Source organism: Aquarana catesbeiana, linkage group LG10 (genome assembly GCF_042186555.1).
Source record: "Aquarana catesbeiana isolate 2022-GZ linkage group LG10, ASM4218655v1, whole genome shotgun sequence".
Lineage (NCBI taxonomy): Eukaryota > Metazoa > Chordata > Amphibia > Anura > Ranidae > Aquarana > Aquarana catesbeiana.
Genome location: NC_133333.1, coordinates 123761428 through 123782416, shown reverse-complemented (window position 1 = coordinate 123782416; position 20989 = coordinate 123761428). Strand labels below are relative to the sequence as shown.

At 42.9% G+C, this 20989-nt stretch overlaps 1 protein-coding gene across 1 annotated transcript in view; it reads right to left on the bottom strand.

The window, feature by feature from the left end:
• The window catches only part of OAF (out at first homolog), an 87131-nt gene extending 66590 nt beyond the window's left edge, over window positions 1–20541 (bottom strand). Inside the window, exons 1-2 of the mRNA XM_073602560.1 lie at window positions 20390–20541; window positions 14193–14453 (exon numbers count right to left, since the gene is read on the bottom strand). Of these exons, the coding sequence (XP_073458661.1) occupies window positions 14193–14408 (216 nt within the window). The 5' untranslated portion in view covers window positions 14409–14453; window positions 20390–20541. The remainder of the gene's footprint in view (window positions 1–14192; window positions 14454–20389) is intronic.
• Window positions 20542–20989: the final 448 nt, after the last annotated feature.

Sequence of the window (20989 nt, the reverse complement as noted above, 5' to 3'; positions counted from 1 at the left end):
ACAGCGACAATTACAATTCAGAACACAACCTTCTGCGGGTGTCGAAATATTCCCAATGACTCCCCGAAGGCAGATGGGAAATGTAGATCGTTCGCCTGCACCGGATCGCATTGTACTGCAGTACCACGCAATTTGGTGCAGGGCTTTTTTTGTGCAATTCCAGCCTATTCAACTGAATGGGTTGAAAAGTCACACAGGAATTGCACAGGTCCACGGATGGGAGAACGCTGGCCGGGGTGGGGGGGGGGGGGTGGGGGTGACTCCAAAAATAAGGTAAGGGACCGCTCTGTGCAGTAAAAATCGCAGTTAAAGCAAAACTTTACCGATAACAACTTGATAAAAATAAATAAATAAAAATAATGTTCTTTAGCAAGCAACATACATTCCACTTTAATAATTATGCTACCAAATTAGTATGCTGTAAATCGCCTCCAGCATTGCTCATGTTTTTTCCTGCCGGAGGCCGCTATTTTTCTGAATCCTAGGGCCCCATTTCAAAAAACAGTTACATTCCTGGAATGCTGCCAATGCTGTCACATTTGCTTTGTTAACTGTCAAACCTTCAAATGGCTGATGTCATAACTGTTCATATGGCAGTTTCAGATCAAACAGAAGCAGCTTCCCTGGCTGTAAATAGGAGGGTTTAATTCTGCTTTAAGGCTGTCAGCAGATCGTGCTCTACAAACTCTGCAGTGCCTAAAAATGGAGAGCAACTGAGCATGTGCAGAGCAGGATAAGACAGTGTATTACTGGATTTTAAACAGTAGAGGCACTTATTTTTATTGTTTTACATAGACATACCTGCAAAAGGGGCCAGCCTGAAGTGATCTAGCAGAACAAAGTAATGGTAAAATCTTTTTTTTTTTTTTTTAATGACAAAGAAACAACACAAAAAAGAATACCAAACACGTTATACTTACTTGCTTTGTGCAGTGCTTTTGCATAGATCAGCCCAGATCCTCCTCAGGTCCCTCTTTGGTGCTTGTGGCTCCTCCCTCCTGTTCAGTGCCCCCACAGCAAGCAGCTTGCTATGGAGGCACCCAAGCCAAGTCACAGCTCCTTGTGTCCATTTAGACACGGAGCTGCCGTTCGGCCCCACCCCCTCTCTCTCCTGATTGGCTAACTGACTTTGAGACACAGCAGCGACGCCATTGGCTCACATGGCTGTCAAAGCCAGTCACTGCTCCATGTCTGAATGTACACAGGGAGCTGTGGCTCGGGTGCCCCCATAGCAAGCTGCTTGCCTTGGGGGCACTTGACAGCAGGTAGGGGCCAGGAGCACCAAAGAGGGACCTGAGAAGAGGGGGATCTGGGCTGCTCTGTGCAAAACCACTTCACAGAGTGGGTAAGTTTAACATGTTTGTTAGTTTAAATAAAAAAAAAAAAAAAAACAAAACAAAAAAAAAACAAACACACACACACACACACACATGAGGACGTTAGTATTCCGTAAAATTGTAGTTTATTTGTATTTAGCAGACAATCGTTTACCTTTTTCAATTTTTTCTGCAATCATTGCAGCGTGTCCTCTTTCTCCAACTCTGCTACAGCTATGATTGAAAATTGGTAAATCATTAAACGATTTGTAAATTTACTGACAGTTGGAAACCCTGTCGTGCTTATTGTGGTCAGAATCAAAAATACAGAGGAAGAACGGGGAGAATAAATAACAAAAACAGCAGCAAGATCAGGGTTGCACCAATACCGGCTTTTTCATTGTCAAGTACTCGCCTATACCGAGTATTGATACTTTGTGGTATGATTTGCAGCAATAAAAGAAATGGCGCAAATCGCTCCTGCAAAAATAAATAAACTGCACCCAGTTTTCTCTCACATATAGGTCTGGTATATCCTATTGTTTGGGCTAAATCTAGCCTCTTACTTTGCTATTTTTATGTCCATCTTTTGGGATGTACCGGTATCGGTGCCTATACCAAACATCAAACCTTTGTGCGAGTATCAATACTCGTCCAAATGTTTCCGATACCAAAAACTAATAGTTTGCGTCAATACAAAATAAATGGGAGCAAATTACACTGCAAAGAATTGCATGCGATTTTAACAGGAATTCCTGCCCAAATCACATGCGATTTCCCCAACTACTCGTGTGTGTGAGAATGTATAGAAAAGGGAAAAGCGTCATCCAGTGGGCAGTTTTATAAAAATGTTAGCACTTACAGTACATATCTGGCCACATGCAAAAGTCTACATAGGTGTCCCGTTCCGCCAATGATAGTAAATCAGGGTCTCTGGAGATGTAGAGGCTGTGCCTCCCCTAAAATCTCTCTCTCTCTCAAAATTGCATGCGATTCGGACAGGAATCGCAATGCATTCCTGTTCAAATAGCATGCAATTCTTTGTAATGCAATTTCCGCCCATTCATTTTGTATTAAAAAGGTAAATTACACCACAAAGTATCGGTTTTCGGTATCGGGAGCATTTGGAGGAATACTGATACACGCACAAATACTTGATATCGGCGCCCATACCGATGCATCCCATAGATCAGACCAATATGTAGAACTTTTTGGGCGTAACATATACAGCATCACAACTAAAATTCTGCATCCCAGGGCAACAAAACAAAAAGATAAAAAGGGGAAAGGTAAAGCCAACTTATAAATGATAAATAATGAGATAAATTCCACTCACTATAACAATTTTCTTTAATGCAGATTATTATGTAACAAATACCCAGCTACTGCACTACCAGCCAGACCTTATGTAATACAACCTTTGTAGAACAAGTAGATAACAAAGTAATAAAACAAATCAGAGCAGAGCACTGACTTGACACTTTGTACTGTAATCTTTGTACATTTATTACTTTTCAGTTCAGGAAATAACCAGGTTCCTTAAAGCAAAAGCTCAGAGCCCAAAACGTTTTATCAAAATGAAAGTTCAGAAATGTGAAGGAGTGTTTGGAGAAAACCAGAGATCTGTTCACCTATACAAACATGGGGACACAATAGAGGATTTGGGCAGGTGCCATAGAAGACTGGAATCTGATCACAGGACACAGTAGAGGTACTGAGCGCAGGAACATCACACTATGAAACCAACCCACTGCTATTGTATGTGATAGAACAAAACAACCATTTAGAAAACAGCAGACATTATTGGAGCATGAAATAATCCACAAAAGAACTTTTTTTTTATTTGTGCAGTAATCAAACAATAAACTGGAAAGAAACCTTAACTGCCTAACAAGTCTGGGCCCATCTAAAGCTAGAAGGTGCGACCCAAATTGGTATTAAGCCCTATTATTTTATATACTATAGAAGATGCTGCTTAGAACATACTGTACATTGTGGGATGCTTCTGCTGGTGTATCTTTGCAGATCCTTTAATCCCCCTATTTCTGTAGTGAGGGTGGCTCCTTGACTCGCAGGGTTCCACTGGAGCCACCTATATGTGTTTACTCCTGGGAAGAGGACTACAGCTCTATGTGAGGAAACTGACTACCGACGCCAATGTGCAGGCAGCCTGAATGAACACCAGAGGGCACCCCTCTGCTCCTCTTTCCAGGGAAGTGACTGGTGGAATTAAAATTTAAGCCAAATAAAGTGGCCATGGCCTAAAAAGTTTCCCCACAACCTTTATCATGCGTTACTTAGGTATGGTATGATACGATGAGTGCGAATGGGGTTGCAATACCATGCTTTTCAACAACCTTTAAAGCCCCTTTCATACGATTGGACCAATCGGGTCACCCATTGTCCTCTATGGGGAGGCGGATGTCAGCGGATATGTATCCGTTGACACCCGCCTGGCATCCGATCTGACAAAATCCGTCCAGCGGATCGGATGACAATCGGATGGAAATGGACATGAAGTGGGATCAGTGGAGAGATCCCACTCTGAACCGATCCTGCTCGCTTGGATCCACCCCGTGTGAAAGGGATTTTGCATTAAAGCGGTAGTAAATTTCCTCCAATAAAAAAAACTGCTAACTGGAATGTCTCCTAAACGGTGCATGTTTAGGAAAAATTCATTTGACCTACAGGTAGCCACACCCCATGCAGTCCAGCGTGTTTTTTTCTGCAACAAAAAAAAAAAAAAAAACGCATGAAAAGTAGGTTATATGGTTTCCAATGAATGGCATAGTTCACACCAGTGCAGTCAGTTCCAGAAAAAAAAAAAAAAAAAAAGGGGGGGGAAGAAGTAGAACGTGCTGCATTTTTCCTGCACTGGAAACGCAGTAAAACGCATCAAAAACACACTATATTGCATGAAAAATGCACTGGACCCCAGTACAGTAAAAGGAAAAAAGCATCTGGAATGCATCCAGAAATGCATCAAATATGCGCATGCAGAAATGCATCTGGAATGGATCTGGAATGCTTTTTTTGCGGAGTGAACCAGCCCGTAAGCTTTATTATAAGCTTACCTGTAGGTAAGAGTAGCAGAAAAGAAGTTCACAACCACTTTAATCAAGTCCATCTAAATCTGTTACAGCATCTAACACTATCGTGCTGTCCAAGGTGGTCTCTGTTGCTCCTTCATCCAGAGTGGCAAACTAGAACATACTGCATTTTTCCTGCACTGGACTGTACTGGAATGCGGTAAAACACAAAAAAAAAAAAAAAAAAACCCACACACAACACACAAGACCACAGTATAGTGAAAAAAAAAAAAAAATCTGGAATGCATCCGGAAACGCATCAAAAAAAATGCACTGGAAAACATCAAAAGGGTGCAAACAAGCAGAGCTTCCCCTTTTAGGTGGAGCTTCACTTTGTGGTTGAACAAAGACTGAATAGTTTCCTCCCAGTGCTGGAAGCAGATTTCAGAATATTTAGAATGCAGACCAGTTCATCTACTCTACATGGACTCTTATCTTTAGTTTCAACCTATGTCAGGTATTGAAAGCTGAATGTGCCATTTATGTAAGCATCCCTCGGAGCCCCCCTAAATTACACTGAGTTAGTGAGGGCTCATCTACAAGAGGAGCCCCTCATCCTACTAGAAGTAGTAAGCCCCGTTCTGCAAAGATGTGACACGTGACATCACCCCGACTACTTCCATTCTTCCCTAGGACAACATGGAAGTCTGAACATCAGCCCCATGTGTAGACCTGTCTGCAGCAAGGCTGTCAGTAGCCCTCTGGGTGATTTGTTTGCAGAGATTAATCCCTGCTACAAATTGCTAATTCCAGCGATTCCTACAACTTTGGGTTGTGCTCTGTTACAAATCGCTTTATTTCAGCGATTTGTAGCCAAGCATAATAAATGCAGACGAGCCGCGATGCTGATGAATCGAAATTGCTGAGCGACAAATCACAAATTCCACTGTTGCTTTGTTTACATGGGCGCTGAGGCCAAGCCATATCGTGAACAGGCCGGTCTTCTTCAGTGTTTCTAGACACAGCAGCTCATCCCAACGTGACAGGCGTGCGGGTGCATGGAGCTGGACATAGGCACTCATAGACACATAGCGACTGTCCGTGCAGCAGCTGCATCCTTATAGACTTTAATGGACTGCCTGCATGCAGCACCTGGAGTCTAGAGATGCCAATACTATAATGACAGGTCGCCGGAATCCGCAGCTGACTGCACAGCCAGCAATCTGCGCTGGTAATCACTGGCTGTGCAAAGAGCTGCAGCCAATGGCGATCTCTCATTATAGTGAACAGGGCCAGCAGCCACACCTAGTCGCTCAGAGTCGCAGTAGGAATCGCCGCGATGAATGTAGCCCTAAGAACCTTCCCACCCGTCATTGGATAAAGAACAAAACAACACCATCCTGATGATGTGATCACTCCCGGTGTTATGGTGCCATCCTCAGGAACTGGTTATGATTGGTTAATGACAGCATGACATACGCACACCTGATCTCTAAGAAAGATACTACTAGTGATTTATATAGCATCAACTGTTTGCACAGCACTTTACAATATAAAGGAAAAATAAAACACTACAGACAATATAAGAGGGCCCTGCCCATAAGAGCTTACAATCTAATAGGGTGGGGCAAGTGGTACAAAAGGTAATAACTGAGGGATGGGCTGATGGAAGAATGAAAAGTTCAGTTGTTGGGTGGAGGCAGAATAGGCTTCTCTGAAGAGATACATTTCCAGGGATCCCCTAAGGGCGGCTTCACACTGCCCCCGTGCGATTCGGCTGTGCTTTGGGAAAAGTGCAGCTAGCCCGCGGTTTTCGTGCGGGTTAAGCCTAGTACACACACAATCAGAAAATTGAATTAAAAAAAATATATATACATATTGCTTTCGAATTGATCGTATGATAAGCTGTGCACCAATGTTCAGATTTTGAGAGTCAATCACGACAGTTCGGCCGAAATTATCCAAAAGGAACAAACACGAAAACTTTTCCTAGTATGATACCAGAATGTACGGATTTGTTTAATCAGTAGTTTTCCTCCAAACACACAATACAAATACATTAAATCACTTCCGGATTTTTATTCTGTCCTACGAGAATTTTCATAACTTTAGTAACCTCCCCATTTTCCATATGGAGACTGTCATGGAAAAAAAAAAAAGGGACGGACGTTGTTTGGTGCTTTAATCTCATTGTGTGTACCAGGCTTAAGCTATGCTTTTCAATAGACTTCTATGATGTCCCAAAGATGCAGCATGCAGGAGTTTTGGCGGACTTTCTGAAACTGCACCAAAATCGCAGAACCTCAGAAGTCTACAGCAAATTGCAGCTAACCCACAAGAAAACTGCAGTGTGAAGCTGCCCTAAGGCCTGGTTCACACCTATGCAGGTTGTGGTTGATGCGTTTTCCAGGTGTGTTTTGCGTTTTTCAATGTGTTTTTGGGAGGAGTCTGTTTTCTTGTGGTCGAAACCAGCAAAAATGCATCAGAAGTGCATCAAAAACACAAGCAGTTTGATGCATTTCTGCTGCCTTTCCATTGAAGTCTATGGAACAAAAAACACACAACCTGCTGTGGGAATAAAAGTCCTTGACCCTTTCCAAAAAAGCACAGATATGAATGCAATTCACAGGAAACCATGTTAAATGGACTGTACTTCTGCAAAACTGAAAAATGCATATATATGTGAACCGGGCTCAAGATGTGGACAGAGTAGGAGACAGCCAAAGTTTCTCTTGAGTTTTACGTATTCCCTCCAAGTTAGAAATTTGCTGCTTTGCAAGATAAGCTGAGGAAAAAATAAAAAAAACTTCTGCCAAACTGACTACAAGATTACACAACAGAATCATTTCCCCCATTATTTACTTTACAAATACAGCAATTGGCTTATTTCACTTGAGTAAGGCAAAGAGCAGGACACACAAGGCTACAACCCACAGCAACCAATCAGAGATAATTATTGTCTCTCTGAACTTTGATTGATTTACTGAACTCTGCACACCATCATTGCCCTGTGTATTATTATTATTATACAGTCTGATAGATCTAGTGTTGTAGAACCTTCCATGACTACACAACACGGAGCCATAAACTGCCTCCATAAAAAGGCACAAAGAACAGAAAGTACAATTGTAAAATTAATGTTCACAGGGCCATAAAAAAAAACAGAACATCACTGATGGAAGAGGGGGAAACACTACATACATAGTGTGTGTAATATATATATATATATATATATATATATATATATATATATATATATATATATATATATATATATATATATATATATATATATATACACATACACACAGGCCACTTTATTAGGTACATCTGTTCAACTGTTTGGTAACACAAATTGCTAATCAGCCAATCACACGGCAGCAACTCAATGCATTTAGGCATCTAGACGTGGTGAAGAGGACTTGCTGAAGTTCAAACAGAGCACCAGAATGGGGAAAAAAAGGGGATTTAATTGACTTTGAACATGGCATGGTTGTTGGTGCCAGACGGGCTGGTCTGAGTATTTCAAAAACTGCTGATCTACTGGGATTTTCACACACAACCATCTCTATTGTTTACAGAGAATGGTGGGAAAAAGAGAAAATATCCAGTGAGTGGCATTTGTGTGGACAGAAATGCCTTGTTGAGGTCAGAAGAGAATGGGCAGACTGGTTTGAGATGATAAAAAGGCAACAGTAACTCAAATAACTACTCGTTACAACCAAGATATGCAAAATACTGTCTCTGAATGTACAACACATTGAACCAGATGGGCTACAGCAGCAGAAGTTGACTCCTGTCAGCTAAGAACAGGAAACCAAGGCTACAATTTGCACAAGCTCACCAAAATTGGAAAAACGTTGCCCATAGTCTTGATTTTAGCTGTGACATTCAGATGGAGGGTCAGAATTTGGCATAAACAACATGAAAGTATGGATCCATCCTTCCTTGTATCAATGGTAGGGGCTGGTGGTGATGGTGTAATGGTGTGGGGGGATGTTTTCTTGGCACACTTTGGGCCCCTTAGTACCAATTGAGCATCTTTTAAACACCACGGCCTACCTGAGTATTGTTGCTGACCATGTCCATCCCTTTATGACTACAGTGTACTCATCTTCTGATGGCTCCTTCCAGCAGGATAATGCACCATGTCACAAAGATCAAATCATCTCACCACTGGACAATGAGGTCACTGTACTCCAATGGCCTCCACAGTCACCAGATCTCAATCCAATAGAGCACCTTTGGGATGTGGTGGAATGGAAGATTCTCATCATAGATGTGCAGCCGACAAATCTGCAGCAACTATATGATTCTATCATGTCAATATGGACCAAAATCTCTGAGGAATGTTTCCAACACCTTGTTGAAATTATGCCTCAAAGAATTAGGGCAGTTCTGAAGGCAAAATGGGGTCCGACCCGGTCCTAGCAAGGTATACCTAATAAAGTGTCCGGTGAGTGTAAATCACTACAAGACATAATAAACCAATCGATGTGTCCGTATAGACGCTCCCTCCCTGGTATCAGGAATATTTGTGTTAAACTCACTATAATGGGGAGTTCATATCCATTTCTGCATTCCATAGAAAACAAATACTCAGACAATGGAGCTCTTGTTATGATTATTATTAAACTGCAATCTAAAGTGTGAACAATAAAAAAGGATCTTCTATAATGGGCACTTCTGTAGGAAGTATGATTGATCATCAGACAAAAGGGAACACTATGCATACTATACAAAGATGTACTGGATGGAAATCACCCAAATAACAATCCAAAGTTCTTGGGGAGATGGAGAATATCACATCTACATTACTCACATGAACAGACAATAAATGTATAGGAAGCATACAATTGTTCTTTTATTTTTACAGTTTTTTGAAGAGGGCAAGTGATTGAGGCGGCACATAGTGCTTGGACACAACGGCCCGGTGCAGCTGGAGAAGAAGACGCGATGCGAGAAGAGGACGCGGTGCGAGAAGAGGACGCGGTGCGAGAAGAGGACGCGGTGCGAGAAGAGGACGCGGTGCGAGAAGAGGACGCGGTGCGCGGTCTGAACATCCTGGAGCTCCCACATTACTGTGATGTTCAGCCCGTCCTGTATAGGGCACATGGATGGGGGTGAGGAACTACGAGGCCCACCCAAGACCTGCCTCTGTAATGGGAGCTCTGGTATGTACTATTTATTGGATATAGAATTGCCTTGGGGGATTTTTGGAAAATCTTCCTGAAGGTGAACTTACACTTTAACCACTTGCCTACTGGGCACTTTCACCCCCTTCCTATTTTCCAATTTTCAGCGCTGTTATACTTTGAATGACAAATCGCACGGTCATGCAATGCTGTACCCATATGACATTTTTTATCATTTCATTCACACAAATAGAGCTTTCTTTTGGTGGTATTTAATCACCTCAGGGTTTTTACATTTTTTTTTAAACAAACAAAAAAAGTCTCTGATGAGGCTGCACTGGTGGGGCTGAACTGATAGGAGGCACAGATAAGCCCTGATTGACAGCACTGATGGGCACTGTTGGGACAGCACTGTTAATCAGGACACAGATAATCAGTGCCAATCTCCCTTTAACATAAGCCAGTTATTGGCTCCCTTTTTCTCTCCTCACACTGTCAGCATGAGGAAAGAAAATCCGGCTTGTGTTTACTTCCGTGACCATCTGTCATTGGACACAGCTGATCACATAGTAAAGGGCCGCTGTGATTGGCCCTTTACCCTGACCTGTGATCATAGAGCATGTTGCAGGGGGCACGCGAGCAGCACAATCACGGGAAGACGTCCATGTACACCCTCCCGGCAAATTAAGCCCACGCTGTGGCCATCTTTCAGCTATAACATGGGCAGGAGGGGGTTAATATATTGCAGTTTTTCAAGCCTTAAAATGTGATGGCTGCATTTGTTTTCTTTTTTTAAAAGTATTTCCCCCCCCCCTTTTATTTTCACCTGATGATCCAGCCAGTAACACACTTCTTGTCTTTGGATGTCTCCACTCTGGATGGAGGAGCAACAGAGACATCTTTGGACAGCAGCGTAGTCAGTCTGGGGGAAGATGGTGTTAGATTAGCAGATTTAGATGATCTTGAATAACATTGAAGCTGAGCTTCCCCCCCCCCCCTTTTGGGATAAAGTACCCCTGTCAGTGTTAAATTTGTGTCCACACTCTGACACTTTTGTCAGGACAGCTTGTCTATGAACCTCTTCAGGACCCGCCCCCTGTGCATTGTACTGCGGATAGGCCTCTTCTACAGGAACAACAACAAACCTGTACATTGCTGGCCTCTCCCGGGTACAAGGCACGCTGGGGGATGGAACTAATAGATTTTTAGTAAAAATCAGCACATATACACATTAACATTTGTACCTCAGACAAATACCGGCGGAAGATGTTGGAAGGCCCTGAGGTAACAAGACTGGGAAAAGATTGAAACAAACCAAAATGGGGGTGAAGGAGGTGGGAGGGAGGGGGAAGCTAGGTATGGGAAAGGGGGGGGGGGGGTTTTGTATGAAGTAAATAGAATTTTCTAAATAATTTCTCAAAATAAAACGGAAAAATGCCACAATGATGTGAAAATTGGAAGGGACAAAAACTGAACTGCAAAGTTGAAATAACCCTCTCAATAGAGATCACTGAAGTGGAAAAAACAAACAAACAAAAACAAAACAAAAAACACATTAACACTTGTTAGGAACATGCTTAATCCCTTGATTTACCCGAGATGTTAACCCCTTCTCAGCCAGTGTCATTAGTACAGTGACAGTTTATAGTATCATCACTGATCACTGTATTAGTGTCACTGGTGATGTCAGTGGAGGTTAGTCATTTCCCTCCCCCATGTCAGTTAGACCCCTTTCTCAGTAAGGCGCCTTATAGGCGCTATAGCGCTAAAAACAGTGCCTGTAAAGCGCCTTTCCTGTCACTCCAATGTGAAAACCCGAGAGCTTTCACAATGGAGCAGTGCGCTGGCAGGACCTCAAAAAAAGTCCTTCAAGCAGCTTCTTTGAGGAGCTTTAGGAGCCGTGTATACACCACTCTTAAAGCGCCCCTGCCCACTGAAATTAATGGGCAGCGCCGGCAAAGCGGCGCTGCAGCAGTGCCTTGGACCCTTTTTCGGCCACTAGCGGGGGGTTAAAAGCCGCTAGCGGCCGAAAAGCGCAGCTAAAAATATCGGCGCTTTATTGCCGATGCCCCCATCGCCACGGTGTGAAAGTAGCCTGTCAGATTGCTTGCCCATCACAGTCCCAGTATAAGTCACTATTTACTGCCATTACTACTAAAAAAAAAAAAAAAAAATAAAAAAAATAATAATTAGGCTTACATGTATGAAGATTTAATTTTATTGTTGGATGTGTTTTATAGCCGAAAGAAAGAAAAAAAAAAAATTATTATATATATATATATATATATATATATATATATATATATATATATATATATATATATATATATATATATATATATATATATATATATATATATTTTTTTTTTTTTTTTTTTTTTTTTTTCCCCCAAAATTTTCAGTCTTTTTTTCATTTCTATAACAAAAACCCAGTAGTGATTAAACACCACCAAAAGAAAGCGCTACTTGTGTGAAAAAAAATTTTATTTAGGCGTTGCATGACTGAGCAATTGCCAGTTAAAATAGTTTAGTGCTAAATATTCATGACCAGGTCATTTTTGGCTAAAACCTTCCAGAGCTCAAGTGGTTAAAGTAAGCTGAAAAATAACAGACTTTCTGACCAGATCACAAGGTGGAAAAAAAAACCCACACAAAAACCAATGCACCCACCACATCTAAGACTTGCAATATGATGAATGTTTAAAAAATACCACATTCTATCCAAGAACCATTTATACAAATGATCCTTTTTTTTTTTTTTTTTTTTTTTTACTGGAATGAGATAAAATGAAGTTTGCACAATTCCATCAATCGCAGTCCCAAAAAAGATACAACCCCCCCGCAAAAACCCACACCCACACACCTACTCAGTTTAGTCCTGGAAATTTTAACGTATAAGCGTGAACAATTTAAGTTATGTGTTAGGCACATGGGAATTACAATGAGAATTTTATGAAAGGCCTGCCTAATCAGCAATGAATTTTATGCCTAGTACACACAATGAGAAATCTGGATGAAAAATACTGCTTTCGGGGCGATCGTCCGATAATCTGATCATTAGTACACAGCTATTGAGAGCCGATCACGTCCGTTAATGCGAAATTATCCGAACATGAAATGTTTCTTGTATGATAACAGAACAAACGTTTTTCATTCAATCACTACAGTATTCGTCCGTAAAATTAAAAAAAAAAAAAAGTGACCAAAACCACGCATGCTCGGAAATGAAAGAATAGATTACAATACAAAGATTACATTATTTCTGAAGTTGTTTTCTGAGAAGAGAATTTTCGTAACTCTAGTAGCTTGTTAATGTTTTAGATTTTTTTTTAGTAAAAGGGGATGATCATTCGTCTGATATTCTCATCGTGTGTGCCAGGCTTCAAAGTGGATCTTCGCTGTATTTGAGTGACACAAACCAAAATCACTATTTAATTTAATTTGTAATATTCAATGCAAACTATCCCATCCATCTATGGTCTCCAAGCTTTACTCTGTTGAAATCACTTTGGAAAACACCCCCTAGCATTTCTGGCCATGGCCATCTTGAGTAAGGGCAAATTATTCATGTAGCCTTTACTTCCTGGAATCCACCTTCCCTTAACTCAAGCACGCATGCAGGATTGTGCACTTAGCTTAGAAAGCCTCTCCTCCTTTCCTGAAAGTGGTTGTAAAGGCACAAGGTTTTTTACCTTCATGCATTCTAAAAAAACCTTCTGTGTGCAGCAGCCCTCCCAGCCACCCGTACTACTAACCTGAGCCCCCTCTCGATCCAGCGATGTCCATGAGCTTTGCCTCTCTCCGAGGACTCACACTCCTGATTGGCTTTTGGCAGCACCCATTGGCTCCTGATGCTGTCAATCACAGCCAGTGAGCCAATCGGAGACAGAGGGGGTGGGGCCAAGCCAACATTTTTTACCTTCTTGCATTTTTTGCATGAAGGTAAAAAAACCTGTATGCAACAGCCCCCCCCCCCCCCCCGCCCCCTCTCAATCCAGCAATGTCCATGCGAGCCTTGCCTCCCTGGGGACTCGCACTTCTGATTGGATTTTGGCTGTTAATCACAGTCAGTGAGCCAATCACGAGATGCAGCTGCCCAAGCCTCCCCGTAATACCTGAGCTCCCTCTCGATCAAGTGATGTCCACAAGATCCTTGCCTCTCTTGGGACTTGCACTCCTGATTGGCTTTTGACTGTCAATTATAATCAGTGAGCCAATCAGGAGACGGAGTGGCCAAGCCATGGCTCCATGTGTGAATGGACACACAGAGCAGTGGCTTGGCTCGGGAGCCCCCATGGCGAGCTGCTTGCTATGGGGGCACCCGGCAAGAGGGAGGAGCCAGGAGAGCCGGAGTGGGACCTGAGAAGAGGAGGATCAGGGCTGCTCTGTGCCTCTGGGATGTATGGCATATATATATATATATATATATATATATATATATATATATATATATATATATATATATATATATATATATATATATATATATATATATATATAAAAAATGCTTTCCTAACTATTTGCTAATCCTAGCAGCATGAGGATTAAAATATTCACTGCTGATTGGGAGAGTGAAGTTCTACTTTAAGTACATTTTATCAATTCTACAAATCTTTTATTGTAAAAACTGAGTAATGAATGGCATGCCTGCACCCCCGGTACGTGCCACGCTCCCGGCCATGGAAGTCATGTTTGCAATCCTCTCTGCTCACCTGTTTGAAGTCAGCCAAGTAAGTAATAAATGTTCCATCTGCTTTCCGGAACTCCAAAGCAATACAGTCTCTATCGTTATCCGCCTGCAGGCTCTCTTCGGTGACTTGCCCGTCTTCAAGGCGAACGCGAACTTTCAGCTCACTGAGGCTCGGCTGGCAGCACCACAGCATAGGAAGGAGAAGCCACAACTTTCTGGGCAGCACCAGAGGAAACATCACCGGGCAGAGAGTGCCGGGGCAGGAGGTGTAAAATGGGAAAACCTAGAGGGAAAGAAAAAAAAGGAAATGAGAAATGGAAGTTTCCCCCTCCCGGGGTGGAGGGGATTCATGCACAGTGATAGCAGAGATAAGACATACAGAGCCGGAATCAGTGCTGACAGTAAACACAGCGAGGAGGAGAAGGAGCCATACAATGCGGGCTGGAGAGGCTTTAGTGTGAGATCCCAGGAGATGAAAGACTCACAGAAGGGTCAGATCACTAAACTCTACTAACTGTGCTCATTATTGGGTCACATGATCACCTTCACTCCACATACCAAAATAGCACCCAGGTGTGTGATTGGTCATTGTCTGCTCAGAATAGTCATTTTACTTTTACATCTCCGGTAGACATGGGTCAGTGTATGAACAGTCATACACATAGCGATTCTATGTACGACGGGATAAAAATACAAATCAGAAGATCAAAAAAATTGCTCGATGCAACACTTACCAATCCATCTACTGTCCTATGTTCGGACTCTTCTGTATAGACCATCAGAGTAACACATTGGGGTTTATTTACTAAAACTGCAGAGTGCAAAATCTGGTGCAGCTGTGCATGGTAGCCAATCCGCTTCTAACTTCAAATTAAAAAAAATATTATATCAGCGCTATCGGTAATCAGCAAGCTCCGTGCAATAGGTGCAGATCTACAGAAAAAACACCCTCAAAACAAGTAATGCAGAAATTGCAGTGCTCTACATACAATAAAACAAGCACCCTAAGTGATGGTTCACACAGGGGAGACTTAGCCACCTGACAAATCGTTCTCTGTTCTGTACTATGGAGCCATTCTAATAGGAGAGACTCAAGTCGCTCTGACTGAGAAAAAAAGGTTCCTGTGCTACTTTGGGACGACTTCAGGGCAACTTGCATTGACTTCTATACAGAAGTCATTTTGCAAGCTGAAGTCGTGTGCAGATCGCCTTGCAAGTCACGCTGCAAGTTGGGCTGCCCCTGTGTGAATTGGCACTTAGTGAAATAAAATAAGTCAAAATAATATATGTTATATGATTAATAAACAAAAAATAGTCCAAGTATCCAGTGAAATAGTGATCAAGAGATCAGAATATTTTTCAAAAACCATCCTTTAAAGCAGAGCTCCACCCAAAGGGGGAAACTCTGCTTGTTTGCTTCCACCACCTCTGTTTTTAGAGGTTCCCATCCTTCCGGGAGACCTTGCCACAGCGAGATTCCTCAAAATTCGGCCCCCCTCCTCCTTCCTCTGCCACCTGGCCAGTTAGAAAGCGCAGTGCGCTTCGCATATGTACAGTAGGGAACCGGCTGTGAAGATGAAAGGCTTCACTGCCAGTTTCCGTTACCACGAATGGCGGCGGCATCCCCCGTGAGCCAATCAGAAAATCAGCTAGGGTGCCGACATCGCAGAATCCCTGGACAGGTAAGAGTCCTAATATTAAAAGTCAGCAGCTACAGTATTTCTAGCTGCTGACTTTTAATTTTTTGGTGGGGAGGCGGAACTCCTCTTTAACCAGCGTGCTTAATCCACCATCAGCAGAAATGTGCACTCACCGGAAAGGATTGCCATCCAATATTAGAACAGGCTTGTTAAGAAATGTTGCTCCTATAGAAGCGATAGTTAATCCATCAAACTAGTTTTCAATAAATCCAGCCCAAAGAAGCTCTCTGGTCTTTCCAAATACCAGAGAATCTCCAGTCCACACAACGATTCACCAGTAACAAAGAAGAAATCTCTCAGTTTAATATTTATTGGTTAAAAAAAAAAAAAAAAAAAAAAAAAACAAACACACACACACACAAAACAAACAAACTATAGAGCATATAACAAAACTAAAATCCAAATTCTGAAAAGCACGAGATCAAAAAAAAAAAAAAAAAAAAATCATATAGATTTCTTTGCTTTTCAGGAAAATAAAAAAAAAAATGGCAGTGTTTACATAAGCCAGAGACAGAAGTGAAGTCATGACCTCCCAGGATCATAGAGATGGCCAGAGACTATCCAGTCCGTGGCCAGCTCTGTGGTAACCTGATGTCGCCTCCAGATCAGGTCCGCGTGATCGGAGAGAACATGAGAAGGATTTACAGCTGAAGACAAAGATCTGGATGATACATGTAGCTACAGGAAACCTCCAGAGACCTCCACTTCAATTCCAGGATGTCATATGGTGTCCTACGGGTGGGAAGTGATTAGGCTTTGACAAAAAGACTGGAAGCTGATTGGCTGCCACGCACAGCTGCACCAGATTTTGCACTCTCCAGTCTCAGTAAATCAAATAAATGTGTCCTTTCGATAATTCTAAAGCCTTGTACACACGGTCAGATTATTGGACGAATTTTCGTCAGTTTTTTTTTTTTTTTTAATGCTAGTCTCAAAATCGAAAGTGAAGAAGGTACTCACCATCAGAAAATTTTCTGATGTCAGAAGTGATGTAATGTGTTCTTTCATTTCTGAGCATGCCTAGTCTTGTTCTTCAGATTTTTTTTTTTGGTCAGAAAACCGTACTAATGAAAAGAAAATCAGATGTTGTGGTCACATCAAAAATTTTCAAGCCTGCACATCCAGTTTTTGTCTGCCGAAAATTCGTAATTGGCTGTCAAAAGCAGCATACTAATGATCAGAAAATCAGCAGAGCGTTCATCGGATGAAATTTATCTTCAGATTTTCTGACCGTGTGTACAGGCCTTTAAATTTGATAATAGTGTCCAATTCTGTAAACGATTGTTTGATCAGATTGTCAAATGTATGATCACCATCAGACCAGTTAACCTTTGCAGTGTGGATTGGCCCCTTAAAGCGTACATTTTGTCTTACCCCCGGAATTCAGCTTCATGGCCATGCACGACTCTGCCCATATGACCTTGTCCTTTATTCACAGGGTTCTGTGAATGAATGAACTACAACTACCGACTGCCATTGCAGTTAACAGCTTGTAGTTCTCAATGAACTATGAGGGCGCTGGTGAGCACTCTGGTAGTTCATTGATCTTCCTGCAACTCAGAAACTGCTTGTCCAAATCGGAGGTCCGGGCAGACAGCTCTACTGACAGCCTGCAGGAGCCTGGCACTGCAATTCTTTTGTAGGATCCTAAGAAAAATAAACCAACAAATGTACATTTTTTGCCTGCAAAAAAAAATTTGCATTCATTGTTTTTTTTTAAAGTTGAACTTATACTTTAATATATGATTTAAAGTGATTGTAAAGGAAAGAATGTTTTTCAAAATAACAAACATTTTATACTTACAGTACCCGTTCTGTGTAATGGTTTTGAACAGAGCAGCCCCCATCCTCTTCTTTTTGGGTCCCCCACTGGTGGTCCTGGCTCCTCCCCCCTGCCACGTGCCCCCAATAGCAAGCTTTTTTTGCTATGGGGGCACTCAAGCAGGCCCACTCCCGAGCCACACTGTGTGTGTCCATTCACACACAGAGCGCAGCATGGCCCAGTCCCCTGCTCTCTCCTCATTGGCTCACAGGCTGTGATTGACAGCAGCAGGATCCAATGAGAAGAGAGAGTGCGAGACATGGGAGAGCCGCTGCTCTCGTGCACATGGCTGGATTGAGATGGGGCAAGTATAAGAGAGAGCTGGGGGAAGGAGCCATACCCAGAAGGTTTTTTACGTCAGTGCATAAAATGCATCAAGATAAAAAACCTTGACCCTTTGGAACCATGTTAGGCTCCATTCACATTAGATCATCTCCAAAAGACTTTGGAGCGCAACTTTTGGCATGACTTTTAGCTCTCTGGACCAAAGTGGAATTACAAGTAGCACCAAAATAGTACAGGCACCTTTTTTAAGTTGCACCGAGCTGAACGGACGCCACTGCAAACAATGGGCTATGACTTGTCATGTCCAAAGTCGCATAACAAGTCGCACACGTGTGAATGGGCCCTTGAAGTTAAATTTCATGTATAGTTACATTGGTCTAGCATGGACTATACATACACCATATCTGGCTGATGTCCCTGTAGTTGAAAATCAGTGAATTAGACACCGCAAGTCCTGTGATCTCCACTTGCTTCCGTGTCCTGTGCTCAGCAGCTGGCCTGCTGCATTGTGATGTCACACTCTCCCCCCTCATCCAATGAGAGAACACATTGTATTCATTCAGAAAATGTAAAGCATTCTCTGAATGGAGTCTGTGCCAAGCAGTCAACCTCCTGTGTTCACCATCCATCGGCCGTTCAGCACCTAGTGGAGCTCTCAGTAGAGGTGCCTATCACAGAGATTTTCACCTTCCAGGGGCATTAGGCAGACTTGGCACCTCCCTGGCAGGATAGCAAAGGTGGGTTTGGACTGTCTAGCTGCACTAGGGCACTAGCTTGGAACGGACAATCTACAGAGGACCTGGAAATCGGTGACCAGCAATGGAGCAGCCGTGACCATCGGGACCTCCCACAGGGGGCACAGCTACAGAACATCCAATCTACACATGACATATAATCCACATCTGGAATACAGTTTTACCATAAACAACACCAAAGAGGGGGAGTCATCTGTATCAGGGACTACATGGGAGGGTGATCATTAATATCAGGGACTACATGGAGGGTGATCATTAATATCAGGGACTACATGGAGGGTGATCATTAATATCAGGGACTTCATGGAGGGTGATCAGTAGTATCAGGGACTACATGGGAGGGTGATCATTAATATCAGGGACTACATGGGAGGGTGATCATTAATATCAGGGACTACATGGGAGGGTGATCATTAATATCAGGGACTACATGGAGGGTGATCATTAATATCAGGGACTACATGGGAGGGTGATCATTAATATCAGGGACTACATGGAGGGTGATCAGTGGTATCAGGGACTACATGGAGGGTGATCAGTAGTATCAGGGACTACATGGAGGGTGATCAGTAGTATCAGGGACTACATGGAGGGTGATCAGTAGTATCAGGGACTACATGGAGGGTGATCAGTAGTATCAGGGACTACATGGAGGGTGATCAGTAGTATCAGGGACTACATGGAGGGTGATCAGTAGTATCAGGGACTACATGGAGGGTGATCAGTAGTATCAGGGACTACATGGAGGGTGATCAGTGGTATCAGGGACTACATGGAGGGTGATCAGTAGTATCAGGGACTACATGGAGGGTGATCAGTAGTATCAGGGACTACATGGAGGGTGATCAGTAGTATCAGGGACACATGGAGGGTGATCAGTAGTATCAGGGACTACATGGAGGGTGATCAGTAGTATCAGGGACTACATGGAGGGTGATCAGTAGTATCAGGGCCTACATGGAGGGTGATCAGTAGTATCAGGGACACATGGAGGGTGATCAGTAGTATCAGGGACTACATGGAGGGTGATCAGTAGTATCAGGGACACATGGAGGGTGATCAGTAGTATCAGGGACACATGGAGGGTGATCAGTAGTATCAGGGACACATGGAGGGTGGTCAGTAGTATCAGGGACACATGGAGGGTGATCAATAGTATCAGGGACTACATGGAGGGTGATCAGTGGTATCAGGGACACATGGAGGGTGATCAGTAGTATCAGGGACTACATGGAGGGTGATCAGTAGTATCAGGGACTACATGGAGGGTGATCAGTAGTATCAGGGACTACATGGAGGGTGATCAGTAGTATCAGGGACTACATGGAGGGTGATCAGTAGTATCAGGGACTACATGGAGGGTGATCAGTAGTATCAGGGACACATGGAGGGTGATCAGTATTATCAGGGACTACATGGAGGGTGATCAGTAGTATCAGGGACTACATGGAGGGTGATCAGTAGTATCAGGGACTACATGGAGGGTGATCAGTAGTATCAGGGACTACATGGAGGGTGATGATTATAGAGGGAGTAGATGGAGGGTGAAGAGAGAAGTAGATAGATGAGAAGTGAGTAGGGATGGATGGATGGGATGTGTAGATCTGGGAGTAGTAGAAGTGAATTGTGATGGATAGGGGGAGGATAGTGAACTCACTCCGGGACTCTCCGCTGCTCTCCGGCCACCATCCGCTCCTCTCTCTTTCTCTCTCCGGGCTGAACTCGGGATGTTCTCCCCCAGGCGGTGGCTCTGGGAGCCGTCACTTCCTCCAGGACCTGCCCCTTGACTTAAAGGGCCAGAGCCGGCTCGGGGGGTAGACAGCGTGTCACAGAGGAGGATGAGGAGCACGTGACCCCATACACTGCCCCCCCACACAGTGTGATCCCCCCATCATCCTCCTTGTCACAGGAACACCTTCCATCCACACAGAGAAGTGTACATGGGGGACACTCCCCTCCCCCCCATCTGATCAGATTCTAACTGTACTGTCTCCCTTTATAATAATAATACCCCCTTGTATCCTATTATACTGTCTCCCTTTATAATAATAATACCCCCTTGTATTCTATTATACTGTCTCCCTTTATAATAATAATAATAATAATAATAATACCCCCTTGTATTCTATTATACTGTCTCCCTTTATTATACCCCCTTGTATCCTATTATACTGTATACTGTATCCTATTATACTATTATACTGTCTCCCTTAATAATAATAATAATAATAATAATAATAATACCCCCTTGTATCCT